A 20,869-nucleotide genomic window follows, 5' to 3' on the forward strand; every position below is an offset into this window, starting at 1 on the left:
AATCCAATGTTTTATTGATAATAAGAATAACAATTTATTTTTAATAAAAGAAACAAGGGCTGATTAAAGAGCTAGGATGCTCCCTTTTTGCATGTGTACATATACATTTATACTCAAGCTTCAAAAGTTAATATACATCTCTGGACTTCCCAATTCTCTAAAATGGGAGTAATGCTAACTTTGTGCCTAAAGATGAAGTTTCTGAGGCCAACAGAAGTGCGTACTCACTCAGGCCTCATTGCAAAATAAAATGTCATTTTTATCAGCTACCTAAATTTACTTAGGTAAACTTAGGTCTTGGAATCCTGGAGATGTCCATAGATTCTGGATACAGTGAATTGAAATAGCACAAGCTCTTAAAAAAATGACTTTTTGCTTTTTGCTGTCAACTCTAAGAGCAGCTACATTTGTACAGATGATTTTTCCCATGTTTGAAGCTCTACCTGGATGGGATGTTTGACAACAAACCCAAATGTTTTCTGCATCAAAAACAATATTCAAATAATTTTGGCTTGGCGATTTGATCTTATCAATATGACAGCTGAACCTATTTTTAAAGTGAGCTTGGAGAATCATTATCTGGACATGATTTCCCAATTCTGCACTGATTGGAGGCTTATCAGCTGTTGCAGACTGTGGGATGACATACAGTGTTTTAATTCTTGATAATTGCCTAATTTCATATGCGTATTGTGTGATTGTGTATATTGTCTGAATAATTCCTAACTGCTGTCAGCTTCTTCTTTACTCCATACACTGTTTTGCTCTCATGTTCCTCCATGCTTGTAACCAAAGGAAGTTAGAAAGTTTCAGCACAGCATGACAGTCATCCTTTCAAATGGGTTTTCTGCCTTGTATTTTCTCTCACCACCACACAGGACAAGAGACCATTCCTGTTTCCCAGTCCCTGCCCAAATTGCATACAGAAGCTTCCTGGATTGAATTAGGGAGAGTCAAACTCAAAATTACCATTCTGTGCCTCAGTTTCAGACAAATTGGGATAACAGCTGTATCCAAGTATAGACTCCAGCAGATCTGCTTGGTCCTTCAGTCATGCCAGAATATTCAAGAAATTGTTCTGGAACACACAGAACATTGGCTAGAGGAGAATGACAACAGACTTAACCTGTCTTAAAAAGTTTTATCTATTCCTGGCAAGAGAAAATAATAAAGAAGTAGGTCAACAACCTTTCCAAACAACTGAGTTTTTCCCTAAGTATAGGAACAAATCAATATGTTTCTTTGTTAGTACAGGCAGATATAACACTGAAATAATATGGGAAGCATTCCATTAACATCCATGAAGCTTGATGTATGCCCTGTCTGGGAAATTATTTTGCTTCTTCTCCCATTAGATATTTTATAAAAGCCTGTTCTCAATGTTATGATGCCTATCAGTGGACACCTGACTGAAAATAGAAGCAATGCAAAGTCACAAAGTCAACTCTCCTGGAAGGGTTGCTCATGACCAGTGTGGAAATAAACCCACTGGAGTTTATTTATGCCTGAATCTTTTTACTTTACCAGCACAGAACAGCTGTGATCAGCTGATTTCCAGGGAACAGTTCTGCCAACATCTGCTTTAGTGTTCTACACCACCAAGACAGCCAAGTGATGGGGGTAAAAGTGATGTCATCACTTGAAAGCCTGGGAAAATTTCATTTTATTCCTTATTTATCAAGATTAAACCCTGAAATGGTATGGCACAAACAAACAATGTGAAAAAGGAGCAGGGAAAAAAATATTAAAATCAACCAACCTCTGAACGAAAAGAAAAGCTGTCTTCTGGCCTCCATTATTTTTCTGACACAAAACTTAGGAAAAAAATTTATTTTCTTAGGCTGTCACATATTGCTATTTAATCAGTTCTGCCACATATTAGGAGGTTATCTTTCCATACCATGAAAAAACACCCAGCACTAAACACCTATTGCCATAGCCTCACAACTTACAGCTCCTGGAAATAAACAAGGCTCTAATCTGAAAATCGATTTAAATAGAGTGACTCTTTGAAAAAGAGCCACTCTATTTAAATTGCTTTTTCTGAAGAGGGGAACCACCAGTGCATCCATGATGTCCCCAGTGGATGCAGAGCTGGGTGTAAATCACCACACAAGAGAGACACTGAGTTCCATTGTGCGCAGGAGATTTCTGAGCACAGCTCCCATGGCATCCCAGTGGCCAAAAAGTATTGCAGTTCTCTGGTTTATGAATTATGGTTTGGGACTTGCTTTTCTTATTCTTTCCTTATACATCTGAGGTAAGGTCAATGCTTCCCTGTCTATGGTGTCTTGTTAGGTGTGAGAAAATAAAATCCCAGTTAACTCCTGTTGGTTAAAATCTTGTTAGAACAAGGTTTTGCACTCAGGACAAGGAAATATATGTGTGATTTTTCCTCTTTGCCTAGAACTTTTTCCATCAGTGTGAAAAGTCACTTCAGTTATATCGATCCCCAATTCATATTTACAGTTCTGTGTATCTCTGCAGTCTTGCACATAGAGAATAAAGGCTCATAGGAAGATGCAAAAAACAAACCAAACCCTAGTGATTGTTTATGCTAAAAAAGCTGCTGGGTAGTGATCTAGCCTGATGGTGGCATTTAAAGCCCCATATCAGTCTCTGGCCAGAAAGCTTTCCTAGAAGAGCAGGGAGAAGATCAAGGAGCAGCACAACTGCATTGTGCTGCATTGCCATTGTCAGTCAATGCCATTGACTCCATCACCAGGGAAGAAGGCTCAGCTTGGGTGAGCCCATAAATCCCTATTTAGATTCATAAAGCTTTAGTGGATTCTTCCCCATTGTGCACAAGTGAGATCATGGCCCTACCCTGACACTCCTTTAAGGAGCTCCTGCTGCATGGTGTGTGAGCACAAACCCCAGGGCATAATAAAAGTTATGAATATTTTTGTTTTTACATGTTTTTATATATCTCTTTGTGCAGGTGTTTGATGCAGTTACATATTATCCAGCTAGCCAGAAGACTCGGTGAGAACTTTTTAAACTCATATTGAAATACACAACATTTGGATGTTGCCACATGGCTGAGGATGTGTTTAAGTTAGCACAGAGCATTAAAGCAAAGTAAATCTCTCTTACTTCAATGTTCACCTGTCTGAGGTGAAATTTTGGGGTTTATTTTACTTCCTTTATTTTGCTTTCAGCTTTCTCCACACAGCTATTAAACCAGAGTGTAAATAGTGAAGTCTGCATGTCAGAGAACCTGATAAATTGGGAATAATTATTAAAAACAAACCAGACATAGTTAAATCTCAAGACAGTGTGGTGCAAAACAGTGCATTGTTGTACCTGCAATGATGTCATCCATTTGCTCCAAAGCTGCTTCCAGCATATGACTGGCATCAGAAGCCATCCTCTGGGATTTCTTCAGATCTTTCCTCCCTCTACTGAAAAGACAGAATAAACCACATGTGTTACACTAAATAGCCTGATGGCAAAATATATGTCACTGTCACATTATGCATTGGGCTACACAAACAAAATCCATGCTACAGCTCAGTAATATAGCCTAGTGACACAAAAATACAGCCCAATAATAAGAAAACTTAACCATTCCTGTTCTTGATAGATGACTTGGGAGTTCTGATTCATTGTTTTGGAAGAGATTTTACTAAAAGAGTCAAATGCAAATAAAAAAAATCTCAAAGAATTTCAAATACTGGAAGCCCAAGATTCTCCTGCTCCTCATTCTTAACAATGGTTTCCTAGATTCAAAGTTCAGTGCATTTCAGCCTTTTCCTATGTGGGGAAAAAAAGAGGATTGACTAAGGTTCAATGAAGGAATGAAGACATGGGGCAGAACATGCTTTCCTACAAGCAGAAATCTGTAGAAAGTCTGCTTTTTGATTTCTGAGAGTAAAGAAAATTCTGAAATAATTTTTACTCTTCCTTTCTATATTCCCATTCAGTCTTTTCGTAATCTCCTCCATGACACCAAAAATCCCATTTTTTTCTGTTCAAATAACCAAAATGCCCCAGGTATGAATTCTCTGAATTTACTGCTGCTGCTATAAAAAGGATTAAATACATTCATGTTACCACCTGACACTGGGGATAACAAAATAAAAAAAGGAGAAAAAAAAAAAAAAAAAAAAAGAAAAACCTTCCAGAATGAGTCCCTGCTTGTGAGCTGGTGCTGCTGGACTCTAATGGTGTAAATGCAATGGCCCCATGATTCCAATGCTACTGAAATGCCACAAATATGTGTTTATCATGGGATTACTCCTGCTAAGAATTCAAGTAGTTTGAATTGAAATAAATGTTACAATGAACATTTGTACCATCCAACCAAAATTATTTTCTTTTGAAAACTAAGAATCCTCAGACATGGGTTTTTCTCAAAGAAATGGGTTTCTTCTTCAAAGAAAGCTATTTTATTAAGAACCTCTGTGTTATCAGCATCCTATGTTGATTCCTGTTAATGTAGATAAGCCCAGGACCCAGAGAGACAGAAACAGGAATGAGTCAGGAGCTGCAGAATTCTCATTTGAACTCTGCCATTTACAGCTTGTCACAGTGGGTAAGCCACGATTTAACTTCACATCACATTGATCTGAAGAGCAACGTGAGAATGCCTCATCCTCACTGTCACCCAAGGCTCAGATTAATGGAAATGAATCCGTGGCTTTTGGTCCCTCAGTTTTTTTGTCAAAATAATCTCTTAAGTGCAAGTGATGCTAAATTTAACCAAAGTACATGTCACCCAAATATTTCATTTAATGGCACTGGAAATAACATAAACTGTGCTCAGAATAATCTGGAAAGTCATTAAGTCAGCTGATATAAAGTTAAAACTTCAGAGTGATTTCTTTCACACATGAACTTTGCAGACACTCCTCCCGATCCTGCTGCTCCCATTTGCTGGTTTTTGGGAGACCTCCATCTCCTGTTGCCACGTCACAGGCCACCAAAGCCCTCCCAGCTGTTCCTGGCAGCATTTCCTCTAGTTCAAAGCAGCCATCCCACGGGGAATGATCACCTCAGTGACAGGAAATCCACCTGCAGGTGGCCAGCAGGTGCCAGAGGGGCACCAAGGCTCCGGTGCCACTGCCCCAGGAATGCATGGCCACCAGCTGCTTGGGGAAACCAGGGCAGCAGATCTCTGGCTCAGAGTCAGGAGCAGAAAAAGGCTGAAAAACGCTAAATGTAGCATAGAATTTGTATTTCTAGGTTGCGCTCCATGGTTTTATCTGTGATAAAAGCAGCACAGCACCGGAGCAGCGCGTGGCTGTTCGAACAAGGAATGCAGGGCTACATTTCTCGTTAACATCTGATGTAGTGTTTCATCACTCGTGGTGACAAAGGCACAGAAAATGCTGACACACTGCATTACAAACTTGAAAATTCACTGATGGAAAACGCCTTGGCAAAACCCAGAGAGTTTTGCTGAAAAACTCCACCAGAAGTGAATCTCCAATCTCCTCCACAGCCTGTTTTCTCACCTGTACCCACTGAGGCTTTGCTGCCTAACTGCATTAAGCCATAGCAAAACCTGCTGATCAAACAAGGATTTATTAATAAAAGCAATGTTCTTTGCTCCAGAGAGATAATGTAATATTACTTGCTTGACATCTTTTTCTAGACAGACCTGTTGTGTGTGCTCCAGGCAAGTCTCACTTTCCCAGACACTCCCTCCTTACAGTTTGGCTGCTCTAAGTATTATGAAAAGAGCTGGTTAGATCTGCTGGGCTTTCAGCTACCATTTCTGATCTAATTCTACAGAAATATCTTTAACTATGGATTTTAAAAAAATACTATTAAATAACAAGACACTTGTAACAGCCCCTCAAAGAGGATCCATCTGTTTGCTGGCATTTTAATTACAAATATTTTTTACAGTTTTCATTCCTGAATGACATCAACATATGCAGAGCACCATGACTTATTTACTTATGTATACATATATATATACATATATACATATATTTAAAAGCAACCTCTCACATTACAGTACAAACTTCAATATTGGCAAATTCTAACCCTCAGGATTTATTAGATTAATTCATATGCCAGCAAAATACAAGAACCAGGCTACTCACCTTTTCAGGTCTCTAGGAAGAAAAGAATTTAATTTTTTGCCTGACCAGTGAAAATTCCTTGCTATTAATAGCTGAGGTTTTACTGTTAAGCAGATATAAGTCTAAATTATTATCATCCCTTCTAAGCCACATGCTCATATTAATTTAGAGCCCAGCCCACAGGGATATTGCAACCCTGTTTGTTATAATTGCCCAAGTAATGACATCTTCCAGGAAGTGCAGACAGAGCAAACTGGTCTGAATTCCTGAAATTTATTTTGCTAAGATAGTTTTGCACTGTACATCCTAATCTGAGATTTGCATTCTAAATAAAATGAAAAATCTCTGGCAGAACTATTGTGCTCAGAGCCAATATGCCTTGCAAATTTCTTAGCCTACATTCTCTATGTAAAACTACAACTTACTGTGTCCAAAGGAACATAATATTTAACAGACATCTTCACTGTGAGCAAGATGTTCTTCAGAACGATGAAAAGCCTTAATTAAATTAGAATCTTTCATGGCTGGCTTGAACCAGCAGCTGCTCAGAGATAAGAATAGGAACAACATGAACTCCTGCAACTCAGATGTCTTCCCAAGGTTGCTCATATCAATGAGGTTATCAACTTTATCAATTACAAGGGGTGTGCTTTTTGGTGGAAACTCCAGAAATCCAGACCTTGTCTGTGGCCCACAAATCCCTCTCACATTTAGCTGACACATGTAACAATTAACCACCACCACCTTTTTATTCCTAGGATGAATAAGTACATGCTTGTAAACTCTTTAAACACTCAGATCTGAGTACTACATTGCTTTGCACTTAATGGCATAATGAAATATCAAGTGCCTTGGGTAAGCTCAGAACTCCTCCAAACTTTCCTTGAGATGCAAGATGACTCCTGCCCTAGAATGCAGAAACCTGTCCATCCTTTTTTCCCCTTTCTTTTCCCCCAGCCACACTGTGTGCAGCATCCAGACAGGAACACAGCCATTGATTCATCCCTCCAACTCATGGCTCCATCAGGTACAAAAGTTATAAACTCACAAAAAAAAAAAAAGCTTATTTTGAACTGGAAAGTGTGAAGTGCCCATAGGAAGGCAGAATGGGCAGCTCTAAAGAGAAATATCAATTAGCCAAAGTTGAACAAAGACCTGATAGAAAATCATTTCAGGTAGGTGTCAGAACTGCTAAAGTCTCTATTCAACAAGTTGCTGGGGATCCTTATAGGAGGGGATATCCTGAAGTGAAGCACCTTGGCACTGTAAAAGCCATATTTGTGTGTTACTGATGAAAGTCAGAGCAATAAGCCAAAAGCAATAATGCTCTTGCACATGATGTGCTAAATAATTTGATTTAAAATACACAGCTAAACTCACTGCACTATGAAGTGGCCAAGTCAAAACCAAACATCTCTTTTCAAAAATAAACCCATTAAGTTTGCTAATACAAGCCTGAATTTCAATTCTGAGGGGGGAACAGAAGGCAAAGGAAAAAATAAAGCCCCCTTTTAAAAAAAAATTGCTAGATCTGACTGATACTTGATGCTTCAAAACACAGATCACCTCACAGCAACTCCTCCCCAGGGCTGATGGATATTGAGTTACAGCTCCTCCTGGTACCATAACCAAATTTCCTGACTCATGTTTGCACAAAGTCTCATCCTTACAATTAAGAGCTGACGCTGGCAGAATGGCATGTGCAAAGTGAGCTCTCTCCAGCCCCTCTGTAACACTTCCAGCCACTGCAGGAAGCCCTTCAGCCCTCAGTGCTGCTTTAAATCTTGTCCATAAAAGCTTAAAAAAGCCCTTCATCGTTTAATTTCATGTTATCAGATATCTGAAGTTTTCTGTGTTACACGCAGTATAAAGGAAGAATGTTATACCTTTTGACTTTGCAAATCTTAAGATCAAAATTGCGTTAAATGTTACTGCATTAAGCCCAAAAAGTCTAATTATTTTAGTTAACTCTTCTGTCATCTGATTAGTTAAAATAAAAATTAAAAAAAAGGTAACACAATGAGCAAATAGTTTGGATATAAACTTCAGCTGAACAAAACACTATCTGATAAAATACACAAGAGGAAAATCTCTGAGCCAAAATATGAAAAAGTCCAAAAAGTCTAATTACTTTAAATCACTTTTCTGTCACCTAATTAGTTTAAAATAAAAAAGAAAGGCAACACAATGAATAAATAGTTTGGATATAAACTTCAGCTGAACCTGATAAAATACATGAGAGAAAAGCCAAAATATGAACATTTCCACTCTTAAAATAAACACATACGAAAGTCAGATTTGGTACTGCAGTTCATATCTAGTTCAGAGAGTTTTACAACTAAGAAAAGTTAGATCCTCAAAATTTCAACATTTAAAATAAACTGTGGGGGTTTTTTATTATTTTTCCTTCCAGTCTAACTGGCCTCAAGGTCACAGCTCTGAATTTGCTTCCACGAAGGTCAAAATTTCAAGGAGATCTTTGAAGTTGCTGAAATCCAGCTCCAATGCCTGGGAAACTGCTCAGACCACACCTTCCCCCCACACCCCACATCATGTAAGTAAATTCATACTCCAGTAAATTGGAAGGTGAGGAATTATAATAAAAGTAAACACAGAACTAATGCACAAATTAACTGTGCCCTGGAGTAAAGTAGAGGACAAATCCTTGACAGCAATGGAGAGAGATTAGGTAGATATGATAAGCAAAATTTTTCAAAGCTAGTCACTGCAAAAATCCTATAAATTTAGACAAACTAAACAGTACTAACACAGGCCCAGAAGATTTTGTATCTCAAAGAAATGCAGGAGGTCCAATTTTCAAATCTCTCAGGTATTTGGTTGTTAATTGGAGTCCTGAGATGTGCAGGATGTCTCTGCTCCGAAGAACGAATCAGAGCTCTTCAGTTTTCATTCTTGTTTATTAATTCTTATCTATTAAATTTTCTTTCTGCCCAGTCAAGATCTGCTCAGGCACTCTGACCGTCCCCAGGGCAGTGTTGTCTTTTTATACTACAAACTATGTATAACGTATTTACACTTAATTCCCAACACCTATCACCCATGTTAGATAGTGCACTTCTACTCTAAACCAATCCCCAAGGGCCAAACATCACTGCAGAAAATGGAGAAGAACAAGAAGAAAAAGAAGAAAAGATGGAGGAATCTGAGTGTGTCCAGCCTGTCCCCATAACCCCCATTCCAAAAATCCTAACATCTACATTATCACACTGTGATAATTTTGTTATTACACTATTCAAACCTGTGTGACTTTCAGGCCCTCATACAAAGCTGGTAATTTGCTCCAAGGGGCATAATCAAATCTCCAGGTGTTCTGGGCTGTGTGCCAGGGTTTCTGAGCCCCTCGATGGGGTCCTGACAACTCTGGACACCCGGAGGGATGAACTGAGATCCGACACCAATATTCTCTGTTTCTGCGGTTCCTTAGGATCATTGTAGAAATCAGCAGCCTTGCCAACAAGGAGCAAACACTGCTCAGGGAGCTGGCAGAGCCCATGGAGCCTCTGGAATGCCACGGGAATCTTTCAAGGTGCAGGGCATTTCTGACTTTCAGAAAGATGCGAAAGAATGACTGTGGCAGTATTCACAGGGGTCTCAGGTTGAGGGAAGAGACGAGGATTTGACTCCATGTTTCAGAAGGCTTGATTTATTATTTTATGGTATATATTACATTAAAAGTATACTAAAAGAATAGAAGAAAAGATTTCATCAGAAGGCTAACTAAGAATAGAATAGAAAAGAATAACAAAGGTTTGTGGCTCAGCTCTCTGTCTGAGCCAGCTGGGCTGTGATTGGCCATTAATTACAAACAGCCCCATGAGACCAATCCCAGATGCACCTGTTGCATCCCACAGCAGCAGATAATCATTGTTTACATTTTGTTCCTGAGGCCTCTCAGCTTCTCAGGAGGAAAAATCCTAAGGAAAGGATTTTTCCTAAAAGATATCTGTGACAAATGACATGATGTCACAGGTGGAGGTGTGGAGGTTTCCATGTAAAAGCCACGAATCTTTAAGGAAATAACTCACTCGGGAGGTTTAGAAGAAGGGAGAGCACTAAATTCTCCTTAACATGGGCAGACAGTGGGAAGGGTGAGGATCAGGGAAGGAATTGGCACCAGTGGATGCAGAGGGACCCCTGATGGGTTTTTCTGCAGCAGAACCTCAGAACAAAGGGCAGGGTTGGTGAGCTAGAAAACTGATTTCCTGCAATCCAGAGAGGCAATTCTCATCCACAAGATATCTAAGGTAAAAAAACCCCTGAGGTCTGGGTTAGACTGCACAGAAAAACAGTTCAACATGGACACACGGAAGAAAAATATTTCTTATGAATATCTATTATTTCAAGACTATCTACTCTTGGGTTACTCTGATGTTAAAGCTCTCTCCTGAATTTCCCTCAGCTTTACAAACATGACATGAAGGCTCTGGGGAAGTCTAAACTCAGCTTTAGACGCAAAGACTGAGAATGTGTGCTGAAAAGTCAACTTTTTGACTTTGCAAAATTCATTTTCACATCAGTATTTTTCCCCCTTTGAAACACTCTGTGCAGCAATTTATAAATAACACTCACTAGGCTGCTCTGATACTACCCAACCTGCATCTGTGGATACAAATATGTTGAATTTATCCTAACAGGAACTGACAGTATCAAGCACTTCTGTATAAATTAAAGCTTCAGTAGCTATTTTGAGGAAAGTGTCTGTGGGAAACAATGAGAAGAAAAACATACTTCTGCTAGAAACAGCAAATTCATCAAAATTGAATCCGCTTGGATTAAAAGCGCTGAACAGCAAATGGATCACTATGAAAAGCTCCACATCCCACATTACTCAGCACATCAACAAAAATATAAATTTTAACAGCTGTGCCAGTTCAATGCCTGTACTTATAAACAAAACATTCCTATATAGATTGCTTCCTGAAGATCATTGAAAATATCCTTGGGAAAAAAAGCTATATTTAAGTTTTTCCTCTTTCTCTACCTCAAAAATAGGTATAACTGCTGTCCCCAAATAGGTTATTTCACCTGGTGGGCCAGAGACCAGCCCACACACAGAGCAGAGCTGCACCAGTTGCTGAGCTGGCTTTGCTACTTTCTTCCTTATCTTGGGAATTGTGCCCAAAGTCCCTGTGGCCTGTAAATTCTGCATTCTTTGTGCCCACTCTCAGTGGTACATCCGTCTCCTCAAGCTTTGTTAAATTCTCCCTAAGTCTGAGATCATCAATCACATCAAGCCCTAAACTTTACCAAGACAACTCCACAGACAAGTAACTCATCATTCCAACACCTGGACACCATAACCAAGAGGCAAAAATTGTTCACAGCAAGTAAAACCTTGGTTTGAAATGACATATTTTGTTGGTTTTGCTCCTCCATTATTCAGAATGTGGGACAATTTACTCCCTGCAGAACTGGCCAACACTACGAAAGTATCTGTATCAAACCCTGTGCCACAGCTGAATTTTAAATCCCAGCCTCCTATCATAATTGCTTTCCATACTTAATGGAGTAATATGATTTTCTAATTTTGAAAAATAGGCTTTATATAGATAGGTAATGCTGCAAGACAGACAGTAGAGTGGCTCTGGACATCCAAGAGCAACATTTAATACTTTGAAGATTCACAGAGGTGAGAGGAACATAAAACATCTCCCAGCTGAAGAATCATTATTACAGGTGGCAAGAAGAACGCACCACCCTTTATCCTTGTTTTTCCAGTGAATTCTGCAGGAAGAGTGAATACCAAGGTGCCTGGAAACAGATCAGGCATGCACTGAAACCAGAAGCTGACTTTAGAGGGAAAGGGAGCAGCCACAATTAATGTGTGACAAGATATCCAGGCCCCCTCAGTGACCTGTTTGATGGAGGCTGTATTTGCTCACAGAAACACATATTTACCCAGGGAAGGCTCCTAAGGGATTCCCCTCCCTGAAAACCCACCCAAGTACTCAGGTCTTTGTGATGGTGTTCACGGGGGTTCTTGGATGAGGGAAGAGATGAGGATCTGACTCCATGTTTTAGAAGGTTTGATTTATCATTTTATGATATATATTACATTAAAACTATACTAAAAGAATAGAAGAAAAGGTTTCACCAGAAGGCTAGCTAAGAATAGAAAAGAATGATAACAAAAGCTTCTGTCTCAGACAGAGATTCTGAGATAGCTGACTGTGATTGGCCATTAATTAGAAACAACCACATGAGCCAATCACAAATGCACCTGTTGCATTCCACAGCAGCAGATAATCATTCTTTACATTTTGTTCCTGAGGTCTCTCAGCTTCTCAGGAGGAAAAATCCTAAGGAAAAGATTTTTCCTAAAAGATGTCTGCGACAGCTCTTGTATCTCACACTCATCTTTGTGCACTGCTACTAGTTTGACTCTATTACAACAAGTAAAACAAGCAATAATAGAATAAAAAAACAACTGTATATACAATTTTGAGTGCCTGGGGAAAAGATTTTATCAGCTTAAAAAGAGTCCTTTAGTGCTCACTGTGCTGCTTCCACAAAGGGGACAATCCTGTGGCACAGGATACAAAAGAGATCCCCAAATTGTCCTGTAAAATATTGCACCTTTTAGTACCAGCTGTGAGAGGTGTTCTCAAGTTCTTACCACCCACAGACCCCATCATGCAGTGTCTGCCAACCATTTCCAGGGATTCTTTCCAAGTTCTATACAAATGAAAAATGAATATGTTTCCATGTCAAATCATCTTAGCAAGGATAAGCCAAATCAATGTAAATTTCTCCTTATATGTTATACATGAGATGAGGGACTAAGAAAGAGATAAGAAAAAGCAAAGTCCCAGTTCCATGCAGCAGGAAGCCTTTTTGAATTTGCAAAACTCTGGAAGTACGTGCCATTTCCAGATATTGACTGATTGCTCAGTAAACCGTTCAAGCCTCCCCTTCCAAGTCTCCAAAGTTTCCATATTCCAGGTCTGTCATTTTGGCTCACAGATTTTGCTAAGACACAGAAAGATTTCGGGAGTTTTGCAAATCAACTGAATGCAAAAGCTGAACCTAGGAACAGACCTGTTCATCAACTCAGTGCTCTCCTGGGTTTTCTATACATATTTACAGCTGAAGTTCAGGATGCTGTCAGCATCATCCATCACTGGGGTATGTTTAAAGGAAACCTTTGAGTCTCTGAATTCCCACTACTTTTAGGGCATGAAAAATCCACAAGTTAAACCATTATAATGAACACACAGAGGATGTCTCTACACTCCTTCCCAGATAAGTATTTTGATAAGTATTTAACAACTTGAACATGAACAATGACACAAAAGGATTTGCCAAAAAAAATCTAACTCTAGCTAAAACTCTACTGCATGTTACTTCCAGTCCCAAGAACTCTTTCATATGGTTGAAATTTTAAGAACTATTTGAAAGTCCTACTATTCATATTTGGTCTGTGAATAGACCTGTGGAGTTCCCTGAGATAATAAATTAATCATGAATTTTAATGCTTGATAGAAATGCCTTTATTTGACCTGCTTATTAATACAGCCACAAAATGAAATTATTTCAGGATAATGACTTGCAAAGCCCTTTAATCCCTAACAGCTACCAGCTGATTTGCCTGCATGAAAAGTTTGTCAGAAGTTTCTTGCATTTGGGGCCACTTGCATCAAAACCAAAACAAAATACAGACAAAAGACTAAAGTATTGAAATGACCATCTGTTGGATAACATTATCTTCTGCTTCTATTTCAGGAGAGAAAAGGGAATCAGAATTCACTATCATTTACTTCAGTTTATTTAATTTTCCAGAAAATGGATCAAAGTCTGCTTCCATATCTCTAATTGTGGCATCTTTGTACTCTTCTATTAAATTTGCAAGGAAAATTTGGTTTGCTATTATATAAGAGAGATTTAGTCTTTCTTTCAGTTGTTTTCAAACCTCCAAGTGGAAATATTCAAGACAATTTCATTAATTCCAAAATAATATAGATCCTATCCATTCCTACTTGAAAAGAAGAAAATGGTCATATTGGCAAACACTAAAATACAGCTCTGTCATGTAGACTTTTTTTTTCTCTATTATTGTTTATTGATAAGGGGTATTTTTGCTTCAATACTGTGCTGTAAACATGTAACGATTCTGTTTACTCATTAGTTAAGAAAAGCAAATAAAATTCATTTACAGTGAAATGATATTTATGAACATTCTGCTTGGTATGGCACTTTTATCAGTCTCTACTAATTTGGAAGCTCTTCTAAGTACCCAAATCTGGGTTTCCAAAGAGAGTGAGCAGCTGCTACTCCCATTTGCAATTAGTCCTGGATAATCAGAAGCTTTGATTAAATAAAAACTACAAATGGCTGGCGAATCCCAGCCACATTTTAGAGTTTGAATTCCTTTTATAACAAACTATTTACTCTGAACACAAACTCCTCTCCTCATGCTAAAAAAAAAAAAAGTAAAAAAGCAGGTGTCTAAAATCTGCCTTTTACCAGTTAAATGAGAACCAGCTGTGCTTTGCAACCTGCAGAGGAAACTGAAGAGGCTACCAAGTTTCCTAATTAACATGAAGAAGGCAATCAAGGCAAAACAGATTCGGACCACAATTCTTAAAATAGTTTTCCAATCTTTGTCTCGTTTACAATTATTATGAAATGTTGCCCGCACTGCACTGGGCATAGTATGGGTAACTACTGATGGTTATTCAGTATTTTTCACAACAGAGCAGACCTCCTTCTTGCACAAAAGCTTGTTAGAATAGCTTTCTTTTAGGGACAAAAGTTCTAATTTGATTTTCTTTTTATACATACAAAGTCTGCCAGAACAGATTGAGAATTGTACTTACAGTTTCAGGTAACATTTCTATTTAGTATGCATTCACCTTTCTAAATTGAAGAATGTTTTAATGCAATAACTAGTTAATTTATAATGCCCGTGACTCAAATTTTCAAGTTTAAAATAATCTCTACTAATACTAAAATATTTTGCACATATACTTCTATTTTATTTACAGAAGATTACTTCAAGAAAAGAAAACATTGACTTCACTAATTTTGATTTTTATTTTCTTCAGATGTAATGAATACTCTTTAAGAAAATAACATATCCCACTTTCATAAGTGGTATGTGCTTGTTTCCTACCTATCCACACAAAATGGGTTATCTCCCCAAGGTGTTTGCTAGAAATTTTTTTTTTTTTTTTGTCTGGAGTGAGACATCAGAATTCTTCTGTTTGGGAGCTGATTGGATTATGCTCATTATTTTATGATCATCCCAGAAACACACTCATAAATCTTACTGCAATGCCATTAGAATAAGATGTTCCGATTATGCTTTATTAAAGCAGATGCTACCATCTGCCCTGCAGAGGAATAAAAATATGATTCACTACATTCAAGAGACTCTTGGCAAATATCTTCCCCTGTCCAAATAAGATTTCTGAAATAAACTTTGGGTGGAAAATAGGGAAAATTGGAAATAAAATTCCTTTTTTTTTTTTTTTTTTTTTTGTAGGAGCAGTACATAGAGAAGAAAGGAGGCAACCCCAGCAAAGTCACCTCTGAATGCAGAGACCAACCAGACTTGTTTTCAGAGGAGGATAAGGTAAAATAGGAGTTCCCATACTCTAAGTGATGGAAATCCAGATTAAAATGCAACAGCTTAGATTTATCTTCACTAATTACTTTAACTGGCACACAATCTGTTGATCTTAAAGACTATGAAGACCTAAGCAGGGAGTGAATCATTCCCTATGAATATTCACACACTCTCTGTTGCTCTAATGGCAACAACGCTCACAGTCAGCATTGGATAAGCAAGGCTTGGGACAGAGGCATCCTTTGGACCTGTATTTGCTTGACTTTGAGTGTTCAGTCTGATTTCAGCCCTCCAAACCAATGCAAGGTTTCATTGAAGGAGAATCAGCTGATCAGTTTTCTCCAGATTCACATCTGCTTCAGGAAACCACCAACAATTTATCACCAGTTTATACTTGCAACTTTTTGGAAGTCAGATCCATTATTTACCATTCCTTGAATTACACTGTCTGGTCACATCAGGCTTCTTATCTTTACCCCTCTATAAAGTGCTCTATTTTAACCTGTATTCAATCCTCAACTTTCATCTTCAGCTACTTCCGATTTAACCTGGAAAATCTGACTAAACAGAGAAACACAGAATGTATTTTATATATCACATACACAGAGTTGAGAAAACCACTAATGGTTCCTCATTTGTTTGTTGATGATCTGACAGAGAAATAAAGCCCTGGTTTAGGCATTTGAGGATACCACATTTTCATTTTTGATCTCTATGAAAATATACAGCTCTTTCCCCTTGGCAAGTTTCAGTCACAGGTTTTGCAGAAATACTAGTGAACCACAAAACAGTCATAAAAATCTTGCTGTACAGGTTATCAAATTAGAGTTCAAAATCCAGGTTGTGCTTAAAATCCTCTAAACCACTACACTGGAACTTGGCAGGTGCACATTATAAACACAAATTGACCTAGACTGGCAACAGTGCCACCAGGATTTACTTTTTATGTTGGCTTCAGAAAGAAATTATCTTTGTAATTTAACTGCTTTGTTCTCTGCATCAATGAATAACCAGATAAGAGCAAAGTGCTATTGAGAAGTGGTTTTATAGAAAAGAAACACGTGAAGATGGAAACAAAAAAGGTAACTGTAATGCTACAAGGTCAGAGAGATTTGAAATAAAAATGTCACACTAAAACACGTAGGCAGAGGCATCTAGCTACAAGAAAAAAGGCACCTATATTTTGTTGCTTAATGTGCATCTGGGTAAAAGAAGAACTAAAATGTTGTAAAGGTGGAAGAAAGAAGAAGGGAGGAAATTCAACCTGCCAGAGGTTATCAAAGACATCACCTCAGAGCTGGTACCTAGACAAAGGCAAAGAATAGAATGAGCAAAGGGGAATCTCAGCTTCTTCAGCTTCAAAGCAACAGGTGAGTTGATAGCACTGCACAGACAAAAGCAAACTGGGGATAATTTAAAGAACCTAATTCACTGCTCAGTCTTTCCAGTTCTCAGGGTATTGACTGAAGCAAAGTTATTTCATACATATCTACAGAACCCTGGTAACTGATCAAGTGTCCCTCCAGAGACATCCACTGCTGCTAAACCCTCCTGAGTAGCTTAGGAGATTTTCAAGGTTATATCCAGAGGGGTTGAAGTGATCTCTGGGAATGGGGTGGCAAAAGGAGTGAGAAACATCCCCAGAGACTGGAGTGATGCAACTTCACTGATAGAAAAGTGACTTCTGACAGTCCTAATCTACTGCCCTAAACATTGTCATCTTCTGCTGCATTGCTATTTCCACACCCTTGGGTATTTCTGGAAAACACAAACCCCTGTCTTTGTACAGCACGTTCAATGATTTTGCACCTACGCTGAGCGATCATTATCACGAAACACATTTCCTTATTTGTCATTCCCTGCTTTGACAAACTAAATCATCACATTATAGACTTCTAAAGCAAGCAGGAGGTTTCCCCCTATTGCTGTAAATGTCTTTTCTGGGGAAGGGAGCAGGAGGAAGGTGGATTTTTTTGCTTTACCTGTGTGAACACAGTTCTTTGCTAATCTTACCAGGTCAAGACTGCCTGAGCTCAAACAAATCCTTAGCTGCAGGGAAAACCAACTGAGTTTCTGGTCTGCCCCTGAGTGGCCTCACCAGAGTGAAAGCAGTGTCTGGGGATGAGTGCCTTGTGCAGATTTGCGGGAGTTTGTTTGTTTTGAGGAGAGAGACCAGAAAGAGGCAAAGAGGAAACAAGTGAGGTAAATGAGGGCTGGGAGCAGAGCTGCACACAGAATAACAAAGATGAGGCTCAGTGTCTCGGTCTGTTTTCATTTTCTCCTCTTTTGCACTCACAGGACATTGTCCCTCTGCCTTTTCTGCCTGTTTGCTGACACAACCAGTGTGTTGAGGAAGGTGATTATTGAGATCTCCATTCTACTCTTGTCCATCTGTCCCCGGCCCATGCTCCATTCCAACTCTCTCTGCCACATGGAGCCACATTTTGCTGCCTGCATGGTCTGTCTGGAGAAGCCCTGACCCAGTGTAACAAGCATGACAGGAAAATGGGAGAATGGATCCAAGAGCCCAGAGAGCCCTTCTGTGGTCTGTGCCTACACCCAAACATTCTCCCTTTGCTGGACACACACACACACACCTCCTGATCCCTTTTCCACACTGCTGATACCACATGAAGAAAGATGAAGTGAGATCAGATACAGGAGGAGTGAGGGGAAGATAACTTTTATTATCTCACCTTTCCTTTCCCACCTCCTTCCTGTCTCCCCTGTTTATCTGCATGTGGATAGGGGTGAAACAGGGATGGCAGCAGCAGAAAGTGCCCTCTGCACCATCCCTCTAATCCCTCTGCTTCCTGGGACAGGAGATGAAAGCAGCCAGGGAAGCTGGAATCAGGAACAACACTCCCAGCTCAATTCCTACCACGTTCCAGCCACACAGTTCAACCCAGTCCCTACCCCTTCCTTTAATTTGGGCTTCCCATAGGGCAGAGCCCCAGATGGGTGACAGATAAGCTGCTGTATGTTTTGTCAGGATGTTTGATTACTACCTGGCTCAGGTAAATAAAGTATTTAAGCTTTCAAAACCAATGCTAACATTAGTTCAGAAGAGTTACAGGCAAGCCATGTGTCTCTACAACAGAAAAAAACTTCAGCAGTCAGTGGTGAGACCAGTCTTGAGTTATCCCTCAGCTTAAGTCTTGTTACTGGGGACTTGAAATTACTTTCTACATTATAAATGATATTATTATTACATATTTTTTTTCCTCATATTCTGGTACCAAGCTATACCTGTCCTCAAGACAAAATTGGGTGGTTTTGAGTTCTACCTCTCTGGGTTTCCTTCAGGTTCAAGAGGCCTTTACAATTGTTCTCAACTGGAATTAGAAGCAAGTGGATGGAAAACCCATATCATCTAAAAATTAACAACCCATATTTGCTTATGGTTGTCCCAGTCTGACCTTGCACTTTCCTGGTGTACTGAGTTTTATTCAAAGTATTTCTCCATTAGAAAGATGGAATGAAACTTAAAGATTCATTGGTTTAAAGTTCAAACAGCAGATGCAAGTAAAAATCAGGAACACAGGCAAAGTCAATAAATAAACATGGAAAGCTAGAATTCTGCTTTCTTTGCCCTCCCACCTGCTCTTTCCACATTTCCACAGCAGTTTCAGAAAGAAGTCTTTTATGCACTTGTTCATATACTCCTTTTAGTAAAAAACCCAACAAAATAACCCCAGAGAAGCACCCCGCAGTGAATCCCCTCCTTCCACAACCTTAAAATTAAAAATCTGAAATTGCAAATGACCTTTTCTGGCCGTGGAAATACGAAGCACAGTACACACAAGTCTTCAAAGGCAGGCATTGCACTACACCCACACACAGTCAGACCTGCCAAAATGATCTTCAGCATCTCCTCCTGCCCCATGCAAAGCTGAGCAGAGGACCATGCACGAAGCAGGGTGGTTCCTTATCCTTCTTGCAGATGTCAGGAGGAGATGTTTTTATCAGAGCAGCGCTAGCCCACGGGACTGGGGAACCACTTGACAAGCCCTTACCTTCCTTATCTCTGTGCTGCTTGAACAGACAGCTTCATCTTCCAGCTACTTTGTCCCGAACGGCCTCTAAACCACCTCTTTTCACCGCTTTTTTATAGTTGATTGTCAAAGCCTGGAGAGGGGAGGAAGGGGAGGGCTCCCACCTTAGAGAGCCGGCCTGCAGCTGGGTGTCATCAGCTGGCTGAACCCCCTGCCCTCCGCCAACAAAGCGCTTTATTTACCGACCTGCCAGTCCAACTGCAGCTCGGGAGGATAAATATTTACCTCGCAGGAGCCGCGGCTGTTTAAAAGCCCCGCTGCTTTTGGATGAGATGGGATGGAGTGGGGAGAGCAACAGGAGCGGCGGCAGCAGCGCCGAGAGCGGCCGCGCTCGGATACCCCGGGCCCGCTGACCTGATCCTGATCCGTGTCCTTCTCCTGGTCCTGATTCTGGTCCTGCTTTTGGTCCTGGTCCTTATCCTGCTTCTGGTTCTGCTCCTGCTCTTGGTCCTGGTCCTTGTCCTGCTTCTGGTCCTCTTAATCGTCCCCGGCGCTGCCTCCGCAGCTCCGGGACAGTCGTGACACTTGGGACAGCCGGGCCCGCTCTTTCCAGCCCCGATCCCTTTCTAGTCCCTGTCCCGATCCCGTTCCAGTCCCGATCTCTTTCCCTTTCCAGCGCCGGTCCCGCTGTTCCCGTTCCCGGCCGCGCTCGGGGCCGCCCCCGAGTGACGGCGCCCGGCGCTGCGCCCCCCCCCGGCGCGGGCAGGTGCTCCAGGGAATCCCAGCGCTCCGGGAATTCTCTGCACAGCTTCGCTATTGCTGCAATCGAAAGTATTTGGTTTATGTTGGTTTTTCTCCTTTTTTTTTTTTTTTTTTTTTTTTTTTTGTGCGTTTTCCCGTCCCCCGGGGGTCTTCCAGGTTAACACGGGCATTGACCGAGGAAAACATCGACTGCTCCAAAGATTTTTAAAAAATCAGGTGTTTCTCTACTTAAAGCACTTCTTGCCGGCTCTAATTCTCTTAGTGAAATAACAGCATATTTATATTGTTATAGCTATTTCATATCAGCATTTACTTGCAAAAAAAAAAAAAATCAGCATTAGAGGCTGGTTTTTGAACAGGAGTCAACGATCTAATGAGTGTTTTTTTACTGAAAAAAAATCTCAAGTGCAGGAAGGCTGCAAGTACACAAACGTTAAACAAAAACACGCTCGCGAAGTGTATCTTTTCTTCTGTCTCTAGAGATTCCA

General features: G+C 39.9%; 1 protein-coding gene across 6 annotated transcripts in view; it reads right to left on the minus strand.

Moving 5' to 3' along the window:
* The window catches only part of PPFIBP2 (PPFIA binding protein 2), a 94,280-nt gene extending 74,037 nt beyond the window's left edge, over window positions 1-20,243 (minus strand). For 4 of the 6 annotated variants that reach the window (XM_058025555.1, XM_058025557.1, XM_058025556.1 and 1 more), the window contains exons 1-2: window positions 20,034-20,243; window positions 3,307-3,404 (exon numbers count right to left, since the gene is read on the minus strand). In XM_058025555.1, coding sequence (XP_057881538.1) covers window positions 3,307-3,370 — 64 coding nt within the window. In that variant the 5' untranslated portion in view covers window positions 3,371-3,404; window positions 20,034-20,243. Of the gene's footprint in view, window positions 1-3,306; window positions 3,405-19,640; window positions 19,684-19,904; window positions 19,983-20,033 lie in introns of those variants that run through there. The other 2 variants (XM_058025552.1, XM_058025553.1) reach the window with 2 other exon arrangements.
* Window positions 20,244-20,869: the final 626 nt, after the last annotated feature.

Source organism: Melospiza georgiana, chromosome 6 (assembly GCF_028018845.1).
Source record: "Melospiza georgiana isolate bMelGeo1 chromosome 6, bMelGeo1.pri, whole genome shotgun sequence".
NCBI classification, from domain to species: domain Eukaryota; kingdom Metazoa; phylum Chordata; class Aves; order Passeriformes; family Passerellidae; genus Melospiza; species Melospiza georgiana.